Source organism: Mobula birostris, chromosome 24 (assembly GCF_030028105.1).
Source record: "Mobula birostris isolate sMobBir1 chromosome 24, sMobBir1.hap1, whole genome shotgun sequence".
Taxonomy (NCBI): domain Eukaryota; kingdom Metazoa; phylum Chordata; class Chondrichthyes; order Myliobatiformes; family Myliobatidae; genus Mobula; species Mobula birostris.
The window spans coordinates 43,884,258-43,907,570 of NC_092393.1; the positions used below are offsets into that span (position 1 = coordinate 43,884,258).

General features: G+C 41.0%; 1 protein-coding gene across 3 annotated transcripts in view; it reads left to right on the top strand.

Annotated features, from left to right (window-relative positions):
- The window catches only part of mafga (v-maf avian musculoaponeurotic fibrosarcoma oncogene homolog Ga), a 96,689-nt gene that overhangs the window by 20,265 nt on the left and 53,111 nt on the right, over positions 1-23,313 (top strand). For all 3 annotated transcript variants that reach the window (XM_072242094.1, XM_072242096.1, XM_072242095.1), the window contains exon 2: positions 15,704-15,767. In XM_072242094.1, the coding sequence (XP_072098195.1) occupies positions 15,732-15,767 (36 nt within the window). In that variant the 5' untranslated portion in view covers positions 15,704-15,731. The remainder of the gene's footprint in view (positions 1-15,703; positions 15,768-23,313) is intronic.

A 23,313-nucleotide genomic window follows, 5' to 3' on the forward strand; every position in this document is an offset into this window, starting at 1 on the left:
GAAGCGAGAAGGGGTAACAGGGTGACTTGGGTGTGAGTGCAGTGGAAAATTCTATATAATTTTACCAGAGTATGGGGTAATGGAGGGCAATGACGGCCATTAAGCCACTTGTTTCCATGTGTAAGAAATCCATGAGCTCCTTGTAATTGTTGATGAGGGAAGAAGAGGCAGAGAATGGGGACTTAAAGGTTTTCAGTAGAGGAAAGAAGCCAGGAATTAGATTTTCATTCCAGGATGATCCAAAATCAGTGATCTTGGCAGACAAGGGCAGGATCCATTGCTGCTTTCTTTGTGTTCCAGCCAAATCTGTTGGGAGGGTGGGGCGCGGGAAATGGCTACCATTTCTTCAGGTCTTAGTCTTGGTCTTGAGAGAACTGAGCTGAGGGTTGTACAGAGGAAAGGGCCGAGGTAAGATCAAGTGGTTTAATTGGATCAAAGGAGAAAGATTTGGCAGATGCAGAAATAACATAATGACCGAAGGGCTCAAGTTTGGAAAATACGGATTTTGAAAATACAGTTGGAGACATTTTCCCCTGGAGGCTTCTGAAGCAGGTATGGAAATAAGTGGTCATGGTAACCACATAAATAATCATCATAAATTCATTCTTCTATCTCCTTAACTAAACAATCATAATTATTCTGTTTCATAATGTGATAAAATAGTCAACATGCACAAACAGTGCGTCGTGCACTTACAGCAGTTGCTGATCTGCACAGTCGGCTAAATTCTACGTGTTAAACACCCAAGCATTCTGAGATTTAACAACTTTAACCATTCATTTTGTATTTCACCATCTGCATTGCGGATACACAAGCCTTAAGTCTAAAAAAAGTAAGTTAAACCTTTTTGAGGTTGAAACAAATCCTTGTGCTATTTGTCTGTACATACACATCCTTGCATAAAGATGTTCTGTTCAGAGAGAACAGCATTAACCCTTTGTGCCATAGCACTGGCTTGGATATGTTTGAAGAGTGACTGGGTGGTCTCTGGCAGACAACTGTAAGGTTCACACTACGTGACCTGAGAGCAAAGTACATCGCTCAACTGAAACCCCCAATCTAGATTGTTGAAGAAAACAGATTTTTAAGAAAAAATCTCCCTTAGCTCTTGAGAATAAAGTGAAAACAATTGTTTGTCTGAGCTTTCCTGCTCATTTTTGTTTCAAAGTTTGATGAAGTTTGATGACCCAATTTGAAGCAACTGTTGGTCGTTCTCAGGGATGTATAGAACTTAGCATCAGTTGTCCTCTGAATTCATCAGATTATCCATCTGTGCACTTGGCAGACCCGCATTTTACCTTTCCTGAATGATTCCGTTAAGTATAGAAATCATTGCTGCTTCCTTTTAGTTTCAAACTTCTCTTTTTCTTTCCCCCACTGAGCACCCAGCTGCATAAGCCAAAATAAGTTTTTGAAAGAACAAGATTTTTGCTATTAAGAATTTTACCTTTTAATGTAATTTTTTAAAATGTCCTTGGTTCAGTGGGAGCTGTAAACAGTTTGAGCAAACTAAAGTTTCCACTTGGCAGTTTTTGGTGGAGATTATGTGAGAACCCTTTGCAAGCTGTGGGTGCATTTTTGTTTTGGGGAGATGTTTGCAAGAAGACAGTTAAGAATTCTTCATTCCTCCTCGTGTTTTGGCACACTTTTTAAAAAAAAAAAAAAAAAAAAAATTAATTGTGGATAACTCTAATGTAGAGATCGATAAGAAAGGGCCTTGCTGAGTTTCTCAACGACATACGTTTGTACGAATCAAAGGGAAGCAATTGTCCTAGTTAAATTTTCCTTGGCCCAGATAGAGCCAATCTGTTGTCAGACGTAGAGATACAGCATAGGAAATCATTTTGAGGAAAGGTACTCAAGATTGTTCAATGTCATTTCCATTATATTAAAGGAGAATAAAATGATTTGTTCCTCCAGACCTGATGCAGCGCACAAAGAACACAATAATAAAAACAATAAATATAAGTACATAAGATAGCTTGTATACATTGATTGTATATCCACAAAGTGACGAGGGGCACAGGAGTGTCTGTACATAAGGTGACTCTGACAAGAAATGAAGTAGTAGTGGTGTGGAGGGTGGGTTAGTGGGTGGAGGTGTTTTGCAATTCACAATTACCTCTAGTGCTGTAATCTAGTGAGAATGTACTTAATCAGCAAAAACCAGTTAGTCCTGTGGCACAGATTCCATTTTGTGTGTAAAATGTTGTTGTAGATGAGAAGAAAGAAAGAAATTAATTGCAAAGGCTTTGCTAAATTTGTGACAGGGCTACATCTTTTCCTTGCTTCACTGTAAATTGTACCATTTAACTTTTATGGATGTCTGATGTTAATTACTTACTTTCATGGCAGTAGTGCTGAACTACTTACCAGAAGCTAAAGATCTAATGTGCTTCAATAATAGAAAAAGTGACATTTAAAACTTAGGTTTTTTTGCCTTGAGTAATGAGGATACAACATTGACTTCTGCAAATGGAGAGTTGGGTGATAACTCAGTTATTCTGAACGCTTCCTTTAGACTGGGATACCTTGGTTTAAAAGTGATTAATACTGTGATGTGGTAGTGCGCAAGTTTATATAATCTGCATAACCACCAACCAGCTTTCAACCACAGATGCAAGCTTACTGCCCTGAACTTAAACTGTCCTTGGGAGTTTTTTTTATATAAAACTTCTTGCCTGAGCCAACCTAAGCTCCCTGTTTGTTTTCTTGACAATATTTATTGCAACTGCTTAAATGCATGGCAAACATTCATCACTGAAAACAATGGTAAACAATATTTTGTTGAGTTTGGTAACAATGATTCTTGTCACTTGGAAAACCAAGCCAGGCCGATCTTGAATCAAATGCCAATCTCTGCACGATGGGATTCTTGCTTGAATGGCGACAAAGGCTGTTCCATTAATTTTGCAGCCCTTTTTTTTGTATCGGGTCAAAATGAAACGCGTTGAAGAGGCTGACATGGTGGAGCTGTATAAAATTATGAGAGGTCTAAATAGGGTAGAGAGCCAGAGTGAATTTCCCATGGTAGGGGTGCCGATGGTACAGGTTCCGAGTAAGACAGAGGAAGTTTAAAGGGGATCCAAGGGGTTAATTTTTCATACAAAGTAGTTGGCATCTGGAAAATGTTGCAAAAGGAGGTCATGGAGGCTGGAGAAGGAATAACACTTAAAAGGCACCTAGACGAATACATGAAAGAGTGAAGTATGAAGAGTTATGGGATTAATTCCGGTCAAGTGAGATCATCACAGAGAAGCAGGCATGATGGTAGGCACAGACCCAGTGGCTGGAAGACCCTTTTTCTAAGTAATACGGTACAAATCAAATACAAATTTGACCCGTGTCTTTTTTTTAAAAAAAGAACTGGTGTACAAATTTGCAGGATGCTGAACGAAAGGGGGTTTCTTCTAACTTTGAGTTTAAAGTACATGGTTAGGTTTGTTTAGTTGGAAAGAAGCTGACGACTGATCAGTGTGACATAGGAGAACAATGTGTCAGCTGGTTCAATGCTTTAATACCCTGAAAGCTTTTTTAAATAGATGACGAGATGTGCCTTGCATTATAAATCTATGCAAGGGACAGGCTTTTGGAGGGCGTCAAAATGTTCAATTTTGCAACCTCTGGAAGGAGACCTGTGAAGTTGTACTTCTGAAATACTATTGATGTAGTGTTAATGGAATGTTGCTGTGTCTCTGTAGAATTCAAAAATGAGCAACCTATTAGCTCAGAAGCAATATGAATGTTATTCATCTCAAGTTCATGTATGTGCTCCATTGTAAAGTGCCCCCGCCCACCACCACCACCATTCTGTCACAGTGAGCCTGTGTTACTGCCAGCTATTTTTAAAATGCATTAATTTCCTGTGGCCTTCCCAGAACATTCCTTTTGTGAGCTGTGCACCAGGTTCTCGAGGAGGCAAGAATTTCTTCCATTAGGAAAGGTGTTAAGGCCATTTGGTCTGTCAAATCTGCTCTCCCACTTGACCATTTCCCCCCACAATCCCATTTTCCTGCCCTCACCCCATAACCTTTGAAGTCCTTACTGATCAAGGACCCATCAACCTCTGCTTGAAGTATACCCAGTGACGGCCTCTGCAACCATCTGTGGCAATAAATTCCACAGATGCACCACCTTCTGTCTAAAGGGGATGGTCGAATTGGGGATGGTCAGCATGGCTTTCTGCAGAGGAGATCATTGTTGTACAAACCTGAGTTTTTCAAAGAGGTGATAGAGATGATTCGAGGCAGGGCAGTGGATGTTGTATTCATAAATGTTACTAAAGTACTTGGCTCCTTATGGAAAGGTGTTCCAGAAGATTAAGGCACATGGGATCCATGGAGACTTGGTAAACTGAATTCAACATTGGTTGGCTTGCCCATAGAAGACTGTAGCAATAGAAGGCTGTTATTCTGTCTGTTTTTGGGGGTGGGGTGTCTATGACCAGAGATGTTCAGCAAGGGTCAATGCACGTAAATGATTTGGATAAACGGGTAGGTAGTCTGATCAGTTTACAGGTGACACAAAGGTTGATAGAGTTGTGCATTGTCAGGGAGTTTTTTTTCCCCCAAAAGATTCCACAGGCTATTAACCATTCAGGAACGTGGGCAGAGAAATGGCCGAAGTAGTTCAATCATGGAAAGTATAAGATGTGTTTTGGGAGGGTCAGGGGTAAGAGAAAATGTCTAGTAAATGGCAGGAGCTTAGGAAGCATTGCTGTAATGCAAATTCATAGCTTCTTGGAGCAGGCTGAAGATGATAAAAAGACAATGTACTTCCCTTCATCAATCAGAACCTTGAGTACAAAAGTTGAGAAGACATGTTGTAGCTGTACAAAACTTTGGTTAGGTCACAGTTTTTGCATGCAGTTCTGGTTGTTGCATTACAGGATTTGGGGAAGTGGAGGGGCTTCGGAGATGGTTCAAGAGGTTAAGCACAATGCTGTCTGGATTCGAAAGGATTAGCTGCGAGGAAAGGTTGAATAAACTGGGAATTGTTTTCACTGGAACATCAAAAGCTGAGGGGTAATCTGATAGAAGTATACAAGACTGAGAGGCACTGGTAGGGTAGATAAGTCTTTCTCATGGGTTTGAAATGCCAAGTATTTAAGGGCGAGGCTTTAAGGTGAGGGGTGGGGATTTTTTAAAAGTGGTATGTGTCTGGAATGTGCTGCCATGGGAAGTGGTGGAAACAGATTGAACAGTAATATTTCAGATGTGTTTCAACAGGCATATGAACATTCAGGCAATGGAGGGTAGACCAATTGAGTTAGTATCCTGGTCAGCACAGACACAGTGAGCCAGGGGGCCTGTTCTAGTGCTGTGTTCCATTTTCTATTTTATCACTGGGTTTCCCTTGCAGAGAAACAGAACTAGGTTCACTCTGGTGTGTATTCCATGTGTATCTTCTGCCGTTGTTAGACATTTTAACTCACTGATCAGCCTCTTGTTTTTTCCTTCAAAAGACTTGCTACTCTGCACCCTCTTTAAGCCACTCGCATTAACGCTGTCACCAAGTGTGAGTACACTCTGGCCACTTTATTAGGTACACCCGCTCGTTCGTGCAAATATTAATCAGCCAATCATGTGGCAGCAACTTAATGCATGTAAAAGCATTCAGACATGGTTAAGAGATGCAGTTTTTGTTCAAACCAAACATCGGAATGGGGCGGAAATGTGATCCAAGTGGCTTTGACCGTGCATTAATTGTTGGTGCCACGTCGGGTGATTTGAGTATCTCAGAAACTGCTGATCTCCTGGGATTTTCACACGCAGCAGTCTCCAGAGTTTACAGAGAATGATGATGAAAAACAGAAACATCCAGTGAGTGGCAGATCTGTAGCTGAAAGTGCGTTGTTAACGAGAGAGGTCAGACTGTTTCAAGCCAACAGGAAGGTGGCAGTAATTTAAATAACCACGGTACAATAGTGATGTGCAGAAGAGCCTCTCTGAATGCACACCATAGTAACATAGAAAACCTGCGGCACAGTACAGGCCCTTCGGCCCGCAAAACTGTGTCTCTATTACCTGAGAAATTTCCTAGGGTTACCCATAGCCCTCTATTTTTCTGAGCTCCATATACCTGTCCAGGAGTCTCTTAAAAGACCCTATCATATCCACCTCCACCGTCACCGGCAGCCCATTCCACGTACTCACCACTCCCTAAGTTTTTTAAAAAAGCAACAACAACTTACCCCTGTTATCTCCTCTGTACCTACTTCCAAGCACCTTAAAACTGTGCCCTCTCGTGCTAGCCATTTCTGCCCTGGGAAAAAGCCTCTGACTATCCACACGATCAATGCCTCTCATCATCTTATACACCTCTATCAAGTCACCTCTCTTCCTCTGTTGCTCCCAGGAGAAAAGGCTGAGTTCACTCAACCTGGTCTCATAAGGCATGCTCTCCAATCCAGGCAACATCCTTGCAAAACTTCTCTGCACCCTTTCTATGATTTCCACATCCTTCCTGTAGTGAGGCGTGTCAAACCTTGAAGTGAATGGGCTCCAGCAGCAGGAGACCACGAATGTACACTCAGTGGCCACTTTATTAGGTACAGGAGGTACCTAATAAAGTGGTCACTGTGTACGTTGGGCATTCGTGCTGTGCTCAGAGTAAAGAGTTTGTCCTGGTTGTGGCCCATTGTTCTACAAGCAGAAATGGCCCTCTCACATTTTGCAAATCCCTTTTACATCAGATTTCTCAATCCAGACACTTTTCTGATCAAAGTTGCTGGTGGTCAGGACGAAGGGTCTTGGCCCGAAACATCGACTGTACCTCTTCCTAGACATGCTGCCTGGCCTGCTGCGTTCACCAGCAACTTTGATGTGTGTTGCTTGAATTTCCAGCATCTGCAGAATTCCTCGTGTTTACACTTTTCTGATCAAGCTTTCCTGATTTGTGTAAACTGTTGTATAGGTCTATTAACTGGAGACAAGGTGTTAGTAGTTAAAATGTAGTCCAAGATTTTATGCAACACACATAAAAGTTGCTGATGAACGCATTATTACATAGATATATGTATGTATTCTTTTTCTCTCTCTCCTTTTTCTCCCTCTGTCCTTCTCAGTATACTCCTTGCCCATCCTCTGGGCTTCCCCCCCCCCGCCACTTTCTTTCTCCCTAGGCCTTCTGTCCCATGATTCCTCTCCTATCCCTTTAGCCAATCACCTGTCCAGCTCTTGGCTCCATCCCTCCCCCTCCTGTCTTCTCCTATCATTTTGGATCTTCCCCTCCTCCTCCCACTTTCAAATCCCTTACTAGCTCTTCCTTCAGTTAGTCCTGACGAAGGGTCTCGGCCGAAACGTCGACTGTACCTCTTCCTAGAGATGTTGCCTGACCTGCTGCGTTCACCAGCAACTTCGATGTGTGTTGTCCAAGATTTTATTGCAAGTTTAACATATTTCTTGTTTTGAACCGCTGCGGAAATGAGCCGGCTGATAGATTATGCAAATATAACATTACAGTACAGCAGAATCAGGTGACTTGTATTTCTATTATTTTTGTAAGTGTGTAATTAAAGTGTGGAGGGGATTAGTAATCAGTTTTTCAGCACTCTGCTCTGGGGGTGGGGGAGGCTTGGAAGCTTGTGGAGAAAATGAGCCATGTACTAATTAGCAAACAGTGGGCAAATTCTAGACTCTGTTATTTAAGGTAATGGTACGTTAAGAGACCAGCAACAGAATTGGGCAGAATCTACATGATTTGTGAAAGGGAAATCATGTTTGACAAATCTGTTAAAATGTTCAGAGATTGTAATCAACGAAACAGATCAGTGTGAAAGTGGATGTGGTGTACTGATCTTCAGAAGGCCTTCAATTGGTTGCTAAACAAAATCGGAATCTGGTTTAGTATCACTGGCATATGTCGAGAAGTTTGTTTTGCAACGGCAGTACATCGCAATGCATTAAAAACTATAAATTACAAAATAAAAATATAAATAACTGCAAAACGAGAGGAAAAAAGTGAGGTAGTGTACATGAGTTGGTTCATTGTCTGTCAGAAATCTGATGGCGGACGGAAAGAAGCTATCCCATTATCCCTGCATAGTGTCTTCAGGTTCCTGTACCTCCCTGAGGGTAGTGTCGAGAAGATGGCCTCTCCTGGGTGGTGGCGGCCCTTAGTGGTGGATGCCGCCTCTTTGAGGCATTCACACACAAAATACTGGAGGAATTTGGCAGGTCAGTCAGCATCCATGGGAATCAATAAACAGTCGATGTTTCAGGCCAAGACCCTTCTTCGAGGCATCGCCCTTTAAGGTTGACCTCTGCTGGGGAGGCTGGTGCCCATGACGGAGCTGGCTGTGCTTGCTACCTTCCGCAGCTTTTTCCAAACCAGACGGTGATGCAGCCAGTCAGAATGCTCTCCGCAGTACACCTGTAGAGTGTCTTTGGTGACCATACCAAGTGTCCTCAGACCCCCTAATGAAATATAGTCTCTGTCATGCTTCTTTGTAGTTGTATCATTATGTTGGGCCCAGGATACAGCTTCAGAGCTGTTAATGCCCAGGAATTTGAAACTGCACACCCTTCCCACTGCTGAGCACTCGATGAGGACTGGTGGAATCTACCCTCAACTTCCCCTTCCTGAAGTTCTCAGTCAATGTGGAATCAAAAAGACCAGCAATATGCCGGGGTTGGACCTGTTGCAAATAAGTGACATTTTTGGGAGGCTGTGAAGAACGAGGTGCAGCAGAGACCAATATCCCAGTTGCGCACAATCAGTTTCAATGGTTTGGATGAGGGGATCAAGTGTAATATATCCAGCCTTTGCCGTGAGGTAGGTACAGAGGTTTCCTGGAATTGAGGAATGCAGAATGAATTGGCAAGGATATAAAGTGGGGAGAATGCCTCCATCAGCTTTAAAGAAGGAATTTCAAAGACATGACCTTTCTGTGAGGAGTCATCACTTTACCAGTGACTCGGGTAGCCTTGCCCTCCAGCAATGAAGTTTCAGGTTGTCCCACAAGACAAGTGTCTGCGATGTCAAGACGCTCCATCTTGTATGTTTTACTTGGTGAAAGGATAAATAATGTTTACGGTATAATTTTAGGATTTGAATTGTCACTTTAATTCAGGCATTTGCATTGAAGCATTTTTAGGTTTACTAGGGATTTAGACTGGAATTCTTGAGTCTGAGCAAGCAACTAGAACCATTACATTGAAACTAATGGGTAACATGCTTAATGTTTTCCTGGATGGGAGCTGTCTCGAGGAATGCCCATATTTCACGTGTAATGTAATCTGAGGTGTACTTCTGCTGTTAATGGTGAAATCCCAAAGTTGCTCTGAATGAATCATTGCTTCCAGGATGTGCTCCACAATAACCTCCACAAATCAGCCAAGTAACAAGGATTTTGGGTATTTTAAATTATTCATGATTCCAAAAAAATACGTTTTATTGCATGTGGTTTTAAAAACCAGTCAAAGCAATTAGCAAAGCTTTATGGGATTAAAATTATATTTAAAAAAAAAACAAATGCCTAGGTGGTCACTGTCTAACACTATATCAAAACTTTATTCTTGTGAGTGGTTTGATTCAGGATTATGATATTTAAGGATCTGACTTGTTCTCATTTATGCCCGTTTTTATTTTGTAAGACTTATTCTGTGCAACTCAATTAATGATTTCACTGTGGCTGGGTCCCAGAGACTGCTTGGAGCTGGTAGCTGCTGATGTCATGGGAAGGACTCCATCACACAGAGATCACAGGATCTCTGTAACACAGGGCAACTGAATAGGAGGCCAGCAACTCGTGCTAATCACAGAACCTGAGCCAGAAGCTCTTATTCAAACTGAATTGGTGGAAATGAAATTCACCCTTTACTCTTGGCAGAGGATCGAGAAATGTAAATAGTTGTATGCTCAGAAATCTATCCTCTACTTGAGGCACCTGATACGTAGCCTTGTATATTGTTGACTCTGAAGTGACTAGAATTTCACAGGCCGAGTTTGATGTTCAATAGCGACGTATTGTCTGTCTAGGACATGCTAGTTACTACTACTTTGTCATTTCAAACTTAGTGCTTTTTAAATAAAACTGAAATTCTGCAGATAAGTCTGCCCCAGGGGAGGGATATAGCAGCCTGAATCGAATTTACTAACATCCATCAGTTCTGATGGACTAACTGCTCGCTGGCTGTTCCCACCTCTGCTCTTGAGATCCATTGCAAGCCTAGCCAAATGCAGAAGTTCTAAACAAGCTGGAGGTGGAACGGGTGAACATACAATTCTTGCTGTGACACTGGATTTGCCATTGAACCCAATGGTGGACCAGTGGCTTGCTTAATGAAAGATCTTGATGCACTTGGCATTCAGGTCCTCATCTTTATGATAAGATGGCTGGCGTACATACAGCAACCTCTACATTCTTGTTGTAATTACAACTGAATGTTGTCCCTAACACAGCTGAGAAAGGTAACTGCATGTAAGTTTTGTGTTACTTTGACCTTCATTGTGTTTTAAATTAGAATAAAATAATTACAAAGAAATATTGAATAATTTGTTGGTTAGGCACATTAAAAAAATTAATAGCCATTAATAGCCATAGAATTCTGGGTGTGGGACCACACCAAAATGCATGGTGGGCCTAGTTTCCTGTTGGATAAAGATCAGCTTGCTTGGTCTGTGAATATATGGAAAAGGTAGGGGTGAATGGTGAATATCTGCAACAAGCAGATTTTACCACAGTCTTGCCCAAGGGAATGAGAGGTTTGGAATATTAAAGGACCTTTGAGTGACTAGGAATATTATTTTTATAACAATACTCCGTTCAAGATTCTTAAAATTTTTTATCTGTTGCAATACTGATTTGTGTTCTGAGCAGGTTTATGAGCAGGCAACAAAGTTGTGTATTTGAATAAATAAATTATTTTTAATGTGGTGATCAGCAGGAATATTGTGCCCTTAAGATTGTATATTTTTAAAAATTTATTTATGGGATGTGGGTGTCACCAGCTAAGCCAGCATTTATTGCTCTTGAGAAGATGGTGATGAGCTGCCTTCTTGAACCGCTGCAGTCCCTGAGGTGTTGGTACACCCACAGTGCCGTTAGGGAGGGAATTCCATGATTTTGGCCCGGCAACAATGAAGGAACGGTGATATGTTTCCAGGTCAGGCTGGTGAGTGACTTGGAGGGGGATTTTCAAGTGGTGGTGTTCCCAGGTATCCTTCTGGATGGTAGAGGTTGTGAGTTTGGAAGGTGCTGCCTTGGGGACTTCGGTGTGTGGTTGCAGTGCATCTTGTAGATAGTACACACTGCTGCAACTGTCTCAAGTTCTTGATGCTAAAGCAATTCTGTATTATTAATTGATTGAAGTGGCCATTGGTCTTAAAAACCAGGTGTAGCCCCCCCCCCCCGGCCAGCCTCAGGGTCGCTCGGCTCGCTGTCGTCTAGGGAAACAGCCCTCGGCCCTGCCAAACTGGGTAATAGTTTGTGTGGATGCTGTGTGATGTAGCCCACCCCACCCAAATAACAGGCAATACACCAGATACGATTAAATGATTTACAGTTTATAGATATTACTGGAACTATATAATTAATACAGAATAAAATATAAAAGGAAAATAAAAGGTGCCACACTTATCAAAGTTCAAAATCTTCGTGCACAAACAGTTGGAGCTCGGGACCCTCCTCCTTCACCCTGCGACCCCTCGGACCACCTCGACCGGTCGCCTGAAACCAACAACAGTGGTCGACCAGACGCTCCACACGAGTCCGTCTCCATCTCCCCTCCTCACCGAACGCCCCGCTCGGGGTCCGACCCCATTAGCGGACTCACAGCACCTGGTTCATTCTCTGTCTCTCCGTCCCACCTTCTCCCCCAAAACCCTGCGCATACAAATCTTCCAGATACACCAAAGTCATAACAACTATCCCAATTGGTTCATAACATCCTTTTATCACCCCCTAACCCACAACAAGCTGCTAGCGCAAAGCTTTCTCAGCGTTTAACATAACAAAGAAGCATTCCCGATTATAACATAACAAAGAAGCCATTTTAATTAGCCTTCGCAGTAACATAAAAGATGAAACCCCCTTACACAGGTCTTGGGTAAATTCAGTCCATAGAATTTAAAAAGTAAACTTTCAATCCGGCAAGAAGGGTACAAGAAAAGCTTGAGTTGCTATGTCTTCAAGGGGAAAATCGATGGGATATGAGGGCTGTCAACAGACAAAGCATCCAAGAAATCTTGATTTATTCAGGGAAAAATATTTTGAGTGTCAGACTCGCCTAGTCAGCAGCATCTGTGGTGAGAGAATCACCAAACATTTCTCTTCCTCAGATGATGCTTGATTTGCTCACTATTTTCTGATTTTTGTTTTTAAATTTCTGTTTTCTGGCATCCAATTTTTTTTCAGGTAAAAATATTTCTATTGGACTTGATGCTTAAATATATGGATTATTCTGTGATAATTATATTATTCTTAAAATGTGTCTGTCAAATTGCTGTCTTGCTGTTTAAATCTATTCAAAGCCCAAAGGGACCAATGATGATTTCTTCTGTTGTCCCAGCAGTTGTGCTCAATCTTCAGTGCTTGGAATTCTGGCGCTTGAGTCAAAGGGACTCCTACCTCAAGGGCACATGCGTTGGAATGTGGTTAATGATAAATGTTGTGGTCCTCATCCTCGTGTGACCATTCTGCACACTGCTGGAGTTTGTAAAAGGCCTAAATTTGCAGTCAGCTTCAGCCAAGCATTTGGTTGCCTGATTATTCTAGAAGTATTACACCACTGTAAGTCAATGACACCTCGGGGGAGTGGGTTCCATCCTGGAATGTCGGAATAGATTAAGCAAAATAAAATGTACTAGATTAAGTTCTTGGAGTGGGGGCACTAGAGTAACCGCGCTTACTTGGGCTAGATGCACAAACTTCTCCTCTTTCCCTCTGGCCTTGCATAATCCCTGACCCAGTGGCCTGATCTACACAGACTAGGCCTTGGGAGTGCAGCCAAGAGGCCTGACCTTTGACATGTATTGCCACTTAGACAAAAAATTATCTTTTAAATGTATTCCATTCAGATTGTTAGAAAGTTTTAAAATGAATTACTTGGAACACACAAGCTCTGCTTGTTTTAAAAAAAATGCAGCAAAATCTTTTCATAAGAACTGTCTTTCTCTCTTGCCCTCAATCAATGCTCAACAATACCCATTTAACTTAAAAAAAAAGTGTTTAGATATTACAAGTGATTTTGACCAATACTGGATCTTGTTTGGTCTGGGGTTTGGGTAGGGTGGTTGGAAGATTTAGGCTGAGCAGTCCTGGGTCCAGAATTCTCCGACCAATTTTTCGTTTCAGTGGCTAAATGCTGTGGGTTCTGGTCAAAAATGCATGGGAAATGTCAGCATGATCTAGTCCACAAGACGTTAGCTGTTTCTCTCCTAAATAGCCACTAATCTTTTGTGAGGTGAGGCTTTGGGAGCCAGCTTGCTAGCTGATAACAGCAGGATGAGCACTGAGTTGAGCCTTCGTTTAATGATGCACTGGTTCTCAACTCGAGAGCCTCAGAGCATTGGATTATGTATCATTTCCCATCTTTTTGGCACTGGAATGTCTTTTGGAAGCTCAATTACTGTCTGAAAGAAGGGCTAATTTAGTATGGGCAGGATCCAAACTGAAAGCTTCTGTTTTTCTTTGCATTGCGCTAGTTTTGCTTTTTCCCCACTGGGTCCAAGGAATACTTAGATTCTAGCTTTCAGTCTCATTTATTAATCAATAACTTGTCTGGTTGGCAGTGCTCCTGAAGGTACAATGACACTTCATTGGAGCTGATCCTAAATGAGTCATCATTGTTAATAACGAAAAACAAAATGCTTTTGTGTTGGAAAGATGATAGTGCTGTGGATTTTGGGATACATAAATACAAACTCTGGTGGTTGCAGGAAATCTGCATCCAGCCACTTTGGGGGGAATTGTCTGAAGGTCATCTTTCCCAGGAGTGCTTGATAAGACTATAGTGGCTTGCCCTGTAAATCTCTCGTGGTTGAGAGGTGTAGTCACCTTGTCAGCGTGCACGGAAAATGCTGACTCATCATGAATCGTGCATTTGCAGCTTGCCACTGGTCAGCATTTGATTCTGCTATGATGATCGAGCTAACAGGAAGTTCCAGCTGCTTGAGCGATTGTGCTAAATTGTACATGTGAGTTTTGTTGGGAGTTGGCTGCTGTGTTGGATATTCTGAATATATTCTCAGAGATTGCTTCTGTTAAGCTATCTGTAAGTAAGATATTTTTTTTTCTTGAATTGTCTTGGAGTTGAGGACAATTAAATTTCCCAGGTGAAATCCAGGACAATTCTGAGTATTGTTATGTATATGGAAGTATAATATCATTGGGGTTGAATCTTCAACTCAAAATAAACACACTGTAGTTTGCACATTATGCTCTGCTTAATGAAAGTCACTTGACTTTGGAAGTCATTTGAAGAACAGGAGGAGTACTTCAATAATCTGCATGTTTAGTTGGAGTGACTGAATTTCCTCTCCATTATCTCTAAGCTTTACACACTCTGTAGAAAACCTCAATGCAGGTGTAATGAGAAAATGCAATGCTAACCATAAGTGCATGATTTTCAAGTTTAAAAAAAAATCAGGTGCTAACATTGTCATTTAATTTTAGGCAACCTCCTGCAATTTGCACTAGAGAAGAATAAACTATACATGTTAAGAGTCTTGATTTTGATTGCTCATAAAATGATAACTGTCAACTGGCTTAAATCTTGCCCACCCACTTTGGAACAATGGATACAGAGACTGAAAGAAGTGAACTGTATGGAAAATATCACTGCAAGTCTACAACTGAAAATGGACTCTTACTTGGAAAGATGGAACTCTGTTATAGTGTACCTGGAACAGCAAAAGGCCCATACAGGGGCCTGGTAAAAAGTGGGACTTGAGTTGATTTACTGAAGAATGTGATTTTATTTAAAATAGATGTAAATCTACATTGTGAGGTGATGTAAAGTATGTAGATCATCTGTATGTTTGTGCTTGTATGCAATTATATGTATGTGCTCTTTGTTTCTTTTTTTTTCTCTTACTCCTAGTCTTTTTTACCCCTGGTATTGTTAATATAGGTATTTACCATTGTGCAGTGAACTATGGACTGATAGCCGATGCTTGTTTGTTGATATGTGTTTGTTCGATAAAGTTTTTAAAAAATCACATGCTGCTTCCATTTCTCATCTTTTTTTTATAGATAACAATGGTTTTTCCTATTGCATTTCTCCCCAGCTCTTTTCTTCTGAAATTTTCTCCTGAGTACTACAGCACAGAAACAGGTGCATCAGCCATCTCGTCCGTGCTGACCTGATTTTCTGCCGACTCTCTGGACCATATCCCTCAAAACCCCTCCCATGCGTGGCTTGATGCATCTGGTCAAACCCTTGATTACCTGTCCAAATAGTGGTTTTATTCATCACTATTGACCTTGATTAATGTTCGCAGGCTATTCCAACATGGTGGGTGTCATTGTCTTTCATCCTTGTTTGGAATGTATGTCAGTTGTACCATCCTCACTACTTGGCGCAGATCAACAGTCTAGCCTTCAGTCTGCTTTACCTTCTTATTGAATATGTTCTTTAAATAATAATTGTATTTAACGCCTCCAACTGGTATCTGTTTTTGCATAGGAGTTATTTGATTCTTTTTGCTTTCTATATAAATAAAAATTCTCAAAGTAAGTGTGCATTTTGCTTTCCCACAGGTTTACGTGATTGAAAGTGTGCCGTGGTATGACGACTACTAACAAGGGAAACAAGGCCTTAAAGGTACATCAGACAGCCCTTTAAATATTTTATACACAAGGCTCTGTGTCCAAATGGATAACCTTCAAATGTGGAGTGTTGATCTCGCCAACTTTTCCACATTGAATTTATCACTCTTTGTAACCTGTTATCAAATAGTTTCTTTTTAGATTTTTAAACTTCATCCTTGAATTATAAGTGATATTGAAACATGACAAGATCTAACTGTGTTTTAATTTTAAAGTCTATTCAACTTCATTTTCAAGCTTTTCTTTTCATCAGGTCTTTTTCCCGGCACAAATCTGGATGGGAATGTGTGTTGTATAGGGGTTGCAGTGAAGCTTTGGTTGATGTAGGCAAAGCTGTGTGAATGGGCAAGGACAGGACAGATGGAATAGAATGTTAAAAATGAAGTTGTCTCCTTGATGAGCGAGAGTAGAAAAAAGAGAGACTGAGATGTGTTGTTTAGGGAGACCTGTGTGTCCTTGCACACAAAGCACTAAAAGTTAATATGGTCGTCTAGCAAACATTTACAAAGGTAAACCATGCAAGAGGATTTGAGTATATCAATGCAGATAGATGTCTTTTTTTTAAAAATATATAGTCACGAGTACTGCAGCACAGAAACAGGCCCTTCAGCCCATCCTGTCCGTGCCAAACTATTAATCTGCGTAGTCCCATTGGCCTGTACCTGGCCCTTCATACTCTCCCATCAATGGACCTATCCAATTTCATATTAATTGTTGAAATTGAACCCAAATCCACCACTTCAGCTGGCAATTTGTTCCACACTCTCACCACCCTCTGAGTGAAGGAGTTCACTTCAATTTTCCCTTAAACATTTCACCTTTTGCCCTTAAACCCACAATCTCTAGTTGTAATCTCACCCAATCTCAGTGGAAGAAGCCTGCTTGCAGTTAGCCTGCAATGCCCCTCATTTAGGTGAGATGGCATCTGAAAATTGTGTAAAGATCTGATCTCCCTATCTAAAGAAGGGTATACTTATATACAGTGTGTAAATTAGTGGGAGGGTGCTGCGGTTTGTCGGATTGAAAAGTTAAGCAAAAGACGTATACTCTTGATTTTTGAATTTAAATGTTTAAAATTCTTGCAGGGATGGGCAGGATAGATTTAACAGTGCTTCTTTTCTCCACCTGGCATGTCTGAAACCAGGGGTCACAGTATTAAACTAAAGGTTTAATCATTCGGGACTGAGATCAGAAGAAACTTCATGCAGAGACTAGTGAACCTTTACAATTCGCTTCTAAGTTCTGTGGGACTCTGTCATTCAGTGACAACAATATCGATATTTGGATGTTAAGGGAATCAACGCATATGGGGATAATCCTGGAAGATTGAGCAGAGGCAAAAGATTAGCCATAATCTTATTGAGCAGGCTTTGGGAAGGGGGAAGAAACCTATTCTTCTTGTTTCCAAGTTGTTCACACCCTCTCTAACGGATTTTGTCTCTCAGAATGTGGTTTTAAGGTCTCAGCTATCAATTAATTCCTCATCTAAGTAGCCAAACTTTGTGCAAGAGTTTTAACGTGAAATACAATTACAGAAAATACTACAGTCAAGGTAGAAGCAGTTTTCACTTTCTTATGCTGCTAGCTGAAATTACTGGCTTTGACTTCCTTTTCCCTCATGAGCTAAATGTTGTGAAGAGTTAACTTTTCGTATGTACAATATTGCAGTGACATTTAAAAACTGAAGTCTTTTTTTTCTTGTGGCCACACATCCTGATGCTGCAGTATATTTAAAGTACCCTGGTGTGAATACCCAGTGGTTTGAAAATCTGTGGGTAGGTATTTGTTCACAAGGTAATCTGAGTACCTGTACTAAATTATGCCAATGGTGAGTAGTGATGCCTGACTTAATAAACTAACACCAATGTGGTCAAAGTTGCCAGTAAATCCAGAAAGAGGGATCCAAACTTGCTACTTCTACCACCTGTAAGGGTTAATGGTTGGGCAAGACATGTATCAAGCTGGCTTGGAAATGTATTGTAACTTCATTATTGGCAGGTCCAATTCTGAATCTTCCTATCCAACAGTTCTGAAGGAGAACCTTTTTACTATGTGTACTGCAGAGATTTAAGGAAGTAGCCTTTGGATGATTGGCCTGGGGACTTGAACTTGGCTGTGACACCCATGCCCATAAGAATTTTTTTTGTAACTTGTATCACATTCTCTCCACGGAGCCCTGCATAATAAAACATAGTACAGAAGCAGGCTCCTTAGCTCAGCTTGTATATGCTGACCAGAGAGCCTTTTAGCACTAGTCCCATTTACCACCCTTTTTTCTACATTTCTCTGAAACTGAGACAAGAACCTGTCTAAATGTCTTTTACACAATGTAATTATACACTTCTAGCATTCCTTTGGCTGTTCGTTCCATAACCCTGCACTGTTTCTGACGCGGCAAAATATTTATCCGTCGGCAGCCCCCCCCCCCACAGTTCTTTAAAAAAAAAAAAAAAAAAATGCTTCCTCCTCTCTCCTTCAACCAATGTGCTCTAAATTTTGGCTTCCCTGTTCCTGGGGGGGCAGGGGGGTGTTCTGTGATAACAGAACAATGACATTTGAGTAATAAATGTGATCTTGTGCTAGAATACAATATACTGAGCTTTTGAATTATTTTGGAATCCTGCAGCTGGTTGGGATCATTCATAGCTAGTTCACTTTATTGCCAATAAAGGGTTCTTGTCTCTGGCCTTCACTGTTACCTTTGTATCTCAAGACTCTGGACATGTTGATCCTCTAAGTTATTGCCCTTGGCTGTAACGTCTAAATAAACTGGCAATTGTTCAATGTACAATATCTTCTGATCTCCTTAACCAATGTTCCATTCTAAGTTGCTTGGCTAATATGCAGCTCTAGATCAGCAGAAATTTCCAGTAAAATAAGTCTTCTGCAGCCATCAACTCTTTGACGCTGAGTCAGGCTGTTTGTTATCTTTGAATATATTGACTGGCTGCATCATAGCCTGGTATGGAAACACCAATCCCCTTCAATGGAAAGTCCTACAAAAAGCAGTGGATACAGCCCAGTCCATCACTGATAAAGCTCTCCCTACCAGTGGGCACATCTACACAAAATGCTGTCACAGGAAAGTAGTATCCATCATAAAGGACCTCCACCACCCAGGACATATTCTTTTCTCACTGCTGCCATTAGAAGGAAGGTATAGGAGCCTCAGGACCCACACTACCAGGTTCAAGAAGTTATTACTCCTCAACCATCAGGCCCTGAACCAACTTCACTTGCCTCATCACTGAACTGTTCCCACAACCTATGGGGTCACTTCCAAGGACTTTTTCCTCAAGCTCTTGATATTTATTGCTTATTTATGATTCTTTTTGTAATTGCATAGTTTGTCTTTCGCACGTGGTTGAACACCCAAGTCGTTGAGGTCTTTCGTTGATTCTGTTATGGTTGTTATTGTTCTATAGATTTAAGTATGCCCACAAGAAAATTAATCTCAGGGTTGCATATGGTGACATATCTGTACTTAGATAATACTTTGAACTGTGGGATCATGTCATCACTAAAACCCCTTTATTTCTAATTCAGAAATGTATCCATATTCCACCCCGCTTATCCATTGGCAAAGCACTTGTCCTGCCATTGCTGTCTTCCAGACTTGACTATTCCAGTGTACTTCTGAATAACTTGTTTCATTATGAAGTGCAGATATTTCAGGCTTGCAAAGGCCATCCAGAGCTCAGCTGTGAGGCTCTTAACTCCCAGCACGGTCAGTTTACTAATCAACTTTTTGATATATAATAAGGCTTTCCTCTTGTGAAAAATTCTTGTCCTTCAAATTGCTCCAGTTGCCTCGCCCTTCTCTTTCCTCTTGTAATCTCATCCATCCCTGCAACCCTGAGATATCTGCATTGCACTAATCTTGGCCTCTTGCTCATTCTGAAAGTTAATTACTACACCATGACACCAATGACTTAGACTGTGTTGTCAAGGCCATAAGCTATGAATTTCCCTTAAATTCTTTGTCACTCCACCTCTTTCCTCTTAAGACGAGGGTTCCCAACCTTTTTTATACCACGGACCGCTGTCATTAACTGAGGGGTCCGTAGACCCCAGGTTGGGAACCGCTGCTCTTAAGGTCTATCATCGAGTAACCAGAATTTTGTGCATATTCTACTTAGCATTGATTTGATTCATTCGCTGGCATATTGTGGGACGTTTTGAGTTTAGTGTAGTAAGCAACAAAACAATTATTTTTGAGCAATAGTAGAATACTATAGTATAACTGAAGTTGCTGGTTCAGGTTTTGATGCTTGTAATACAGTAACGTCATTTTCCATCTGTTATTTTGTTGGAATATTTCAAATAACTTAAATGATACCTGTTTTAAATATCAATCAAAGGAGCTCCGAATAAAGTTCAATGATTTGTTTGCTAATCTCACCAACGGCAATTTCCACTCTTTTCTTACACGAAGTACATTTGGTGGAACATTGCTTGGTTTAATCATAAAGTGAAACTTCACAGCATTTTCTCAAAAATTACTCATCGCTCTTGTTTTTATGAACTGCTACAATTAGTCATCCTCTTTATTGGTCAGCTACGGCCTGAGCTGAGTAAAAGACAGAAAAATGGTTTTTGTGGCAATCTATGGAGGAAGTTGATTCAGTATCGGAATGCAACAGCAGAGAGTCAGGAGGAATTGTCTGATTAAAATCTGGGCTGGAGGTTTGTGTAGACGAATCTCCATTGTATCGCAGGCGAACACACCCAGTGCAAAGTTTATTGATGGTGTTTTACTACTGGAAACGTTCACCTTAAAGGGAACTATTTTTAAACTTGTCCTGATCTTCAGTGGTTCAAAATTGCTCCAATGACCAACCCATAAAGGGCAAAAATCATTCCTGAATCTTGACAGCACTTCCATCATTTTACGTGGCGAACCCAATTTTGGGATCTCGCAATCATGTATTTAAATTTTTAAAAAAATTCTTGCATTTCTGAAATTAACTTGATAGAACTAACATAGCTGTGGTTTCTGCGATGATCGTGAACTAGGAGGGTGAATTTTAACACTTTTACAAAGAATAACAAGTATGTGGAATGATTTGTTTCATTGGGGTTCTGCACAGGTTAGATCTTGATAGAAAATTCGATTAATTACCAAGGGGAAAAACGTGGTAGAGGTGTGGGATATAATGATCTGTAGAAATTTGAGCCCAGTTAAAGCACATTTGTGTTCTCTTTCACTCACTGGCCATACAAGAGTTTGCTATTGGCAAGTGTGGTTTGCAACCTGACTTACAGCTGCAAATTGATAACCACTTGACAAGTCTGCAAACCGTTCCCACCCTCTGCAATTGAACAGGACATCAAGTGCCGTTTTGTCACCACCAGGCCATCTTGAACAGACTTCTGCAGAGCAATTCAGTTGCAAAATAGTTGTTATTTTTTTAATGTAGTTCAATTGAAAAGCTTCCGTGTGATTTGGCTACTAAAACTTTGGTATAGTACCTGAACTATTGTGAATTTCAATGCTGAAAGATAATCAGAGAAAGACATTTAGTCCCTCAAGTCATTGAATTGACTTTATTTCTTCCATCCTTCACATACCTGAGGAGTAAAAATCTTGACGTTAACGTCTCCATCTAAATGTGCAATATGCAATTTAAAGTAATTTGTGATAAATAGTATATATAACAGACCGGTCAATATAGCATAGAAATACAATTGTATCAGCATGAACTAATCAGTCTGATGGCCTGGTGGAAAATGCTGTACTGGAGCCTGTTGGTCCTGGCTTTTGTACTACTGTGCCGTATCCCAGACGGGTATCAGCTGGAATAGTTTGTGGTTGGGGTGACTTGGGTCTCCAATGATCCTGCCATTTACTATGTTCATGACAGATCTGTGACCTTACTCCACGTAAATGCTTTTGCTCTGCATTATAGGTCCTACCCATTTTATGGGTAGCTTACAGGTACCTAGCTTACAGTGCCTTGAAAAAGCAGTCAACCCCCAACCTGTTGTTTACATAAATGAGTATTACAACCAGGGATTTTGATCAATTTAACTGAGAATTTGTATTTGTGAATCACGTGCTCCTTTTTTTCTACACTAATGCGCAGTATTAGATTAATGCCACACAGTGCTGAAAAGAAACATATCCTTGCCCGGGAAGACTTTGGAAAGTGTCACTTAAAAGATACTATAAAGATACGGAAGAAGGCCTTGAGGTTGGATGAGACTAAAGTGGAATTTCTTGCCCTTGACACCAAGCAGTACGGGTGGTGTAAATCTAACGCTGCGCGTCAGCCAGGTAACGCCAACCCAACTGTAAAGTGTGGTGGAGTTAGCACCATGCTCCGGAGATGTTTTTCAGTAGCAGGGACCAGCAGGGATTGATGGGAAGATGAATCTGCTAAATACAGACAGATCCTGGACAAAAACCTGTTGGCCTCAGCCAGAAAGCTTAAACTGGGGAGGAAATTCGTCTTTCAGCAGGACAACAACCCAAAGCACACTGCCACAGCAACCATGGAGTGGCCTCAAATGAAGAAATTCGACATCTTGGAGTGGCCCAGTCAGAGTCATGGTCTTAAACCTGATCAAACATCTCTGACAAGACCTAAAGAATGCTGTCCACCGCTGCTCCCCAACCTGACATAGTTTGAGCGATTTTTGCAAGGAGGAATGAGCAAGTCTTGTTCCATCATGTTGTGCAAAGCTAACAGAGACTTAACCAAAAAGACTACTGGCTGTAATAGCTGTGAGAGGTGGTTCAACAAAGCACTGAGCAAAGGGGGATGAATACTTTGGGACTGCTGACATTTCGGTTATTGATTTTTTTTTCATGCTTTACAATTTCCCCGTTATTTGGGTTCTACTGTGGTGGGGGGGGGGGAGCTACGTGATTAGCAAATTAAAACTCTGTTACATTGATCAAAACCCCTGGTTGTAATACCCATTTATGCAAACGAAGGGTTGGGAGCCGAACACTTTTTCAAGGCACTGTAAAATGCAGCCTGTGCAGATGAGCAAGTGATTGGGAGATTGGAGAAATGGGTGTGTCAGCTGCTGCGGAGCCCCTGACATCTCCTGCCATGTGAGTGCTCTGTTTGCAGCTACGTATATTTACAACTTGTGAACTGTTCGGGTACTGAACAGTTCACAGAAATGGAGCCCTGTTGTAATCTGTTTGGTTTAAAAAAATCTGTCCTTCAGTATTGAAAATTAAAATCCAGACTTTCCAGACTTGAGATCTGGAAAATCTCAAAGTTCCATCTCTTTTAAAATATACAAGTATCTTCTAGTTTTGCTTGTGTTAGGCCTTTCAAAACCATGTATAACAATTGGGTATTGAGTCTCTGAAAAGCGTCTTTGCCTAAACAGAATTGGACACTTGAATTTTCCTGTAAAAGTTTCACTTAAATTGTAAGCCATTTCCAAGGCATAAAACTGAAGTTTGTGTTACGCCTGCCAAATTAACCATTTGAGCCTGGGTAACATTCTAAAAAATTGTAAGTGAAGTTCCACCCATAATCATTGTCCTTCCCAGGGTCTGGTTCCATTGCTGTTCCCTT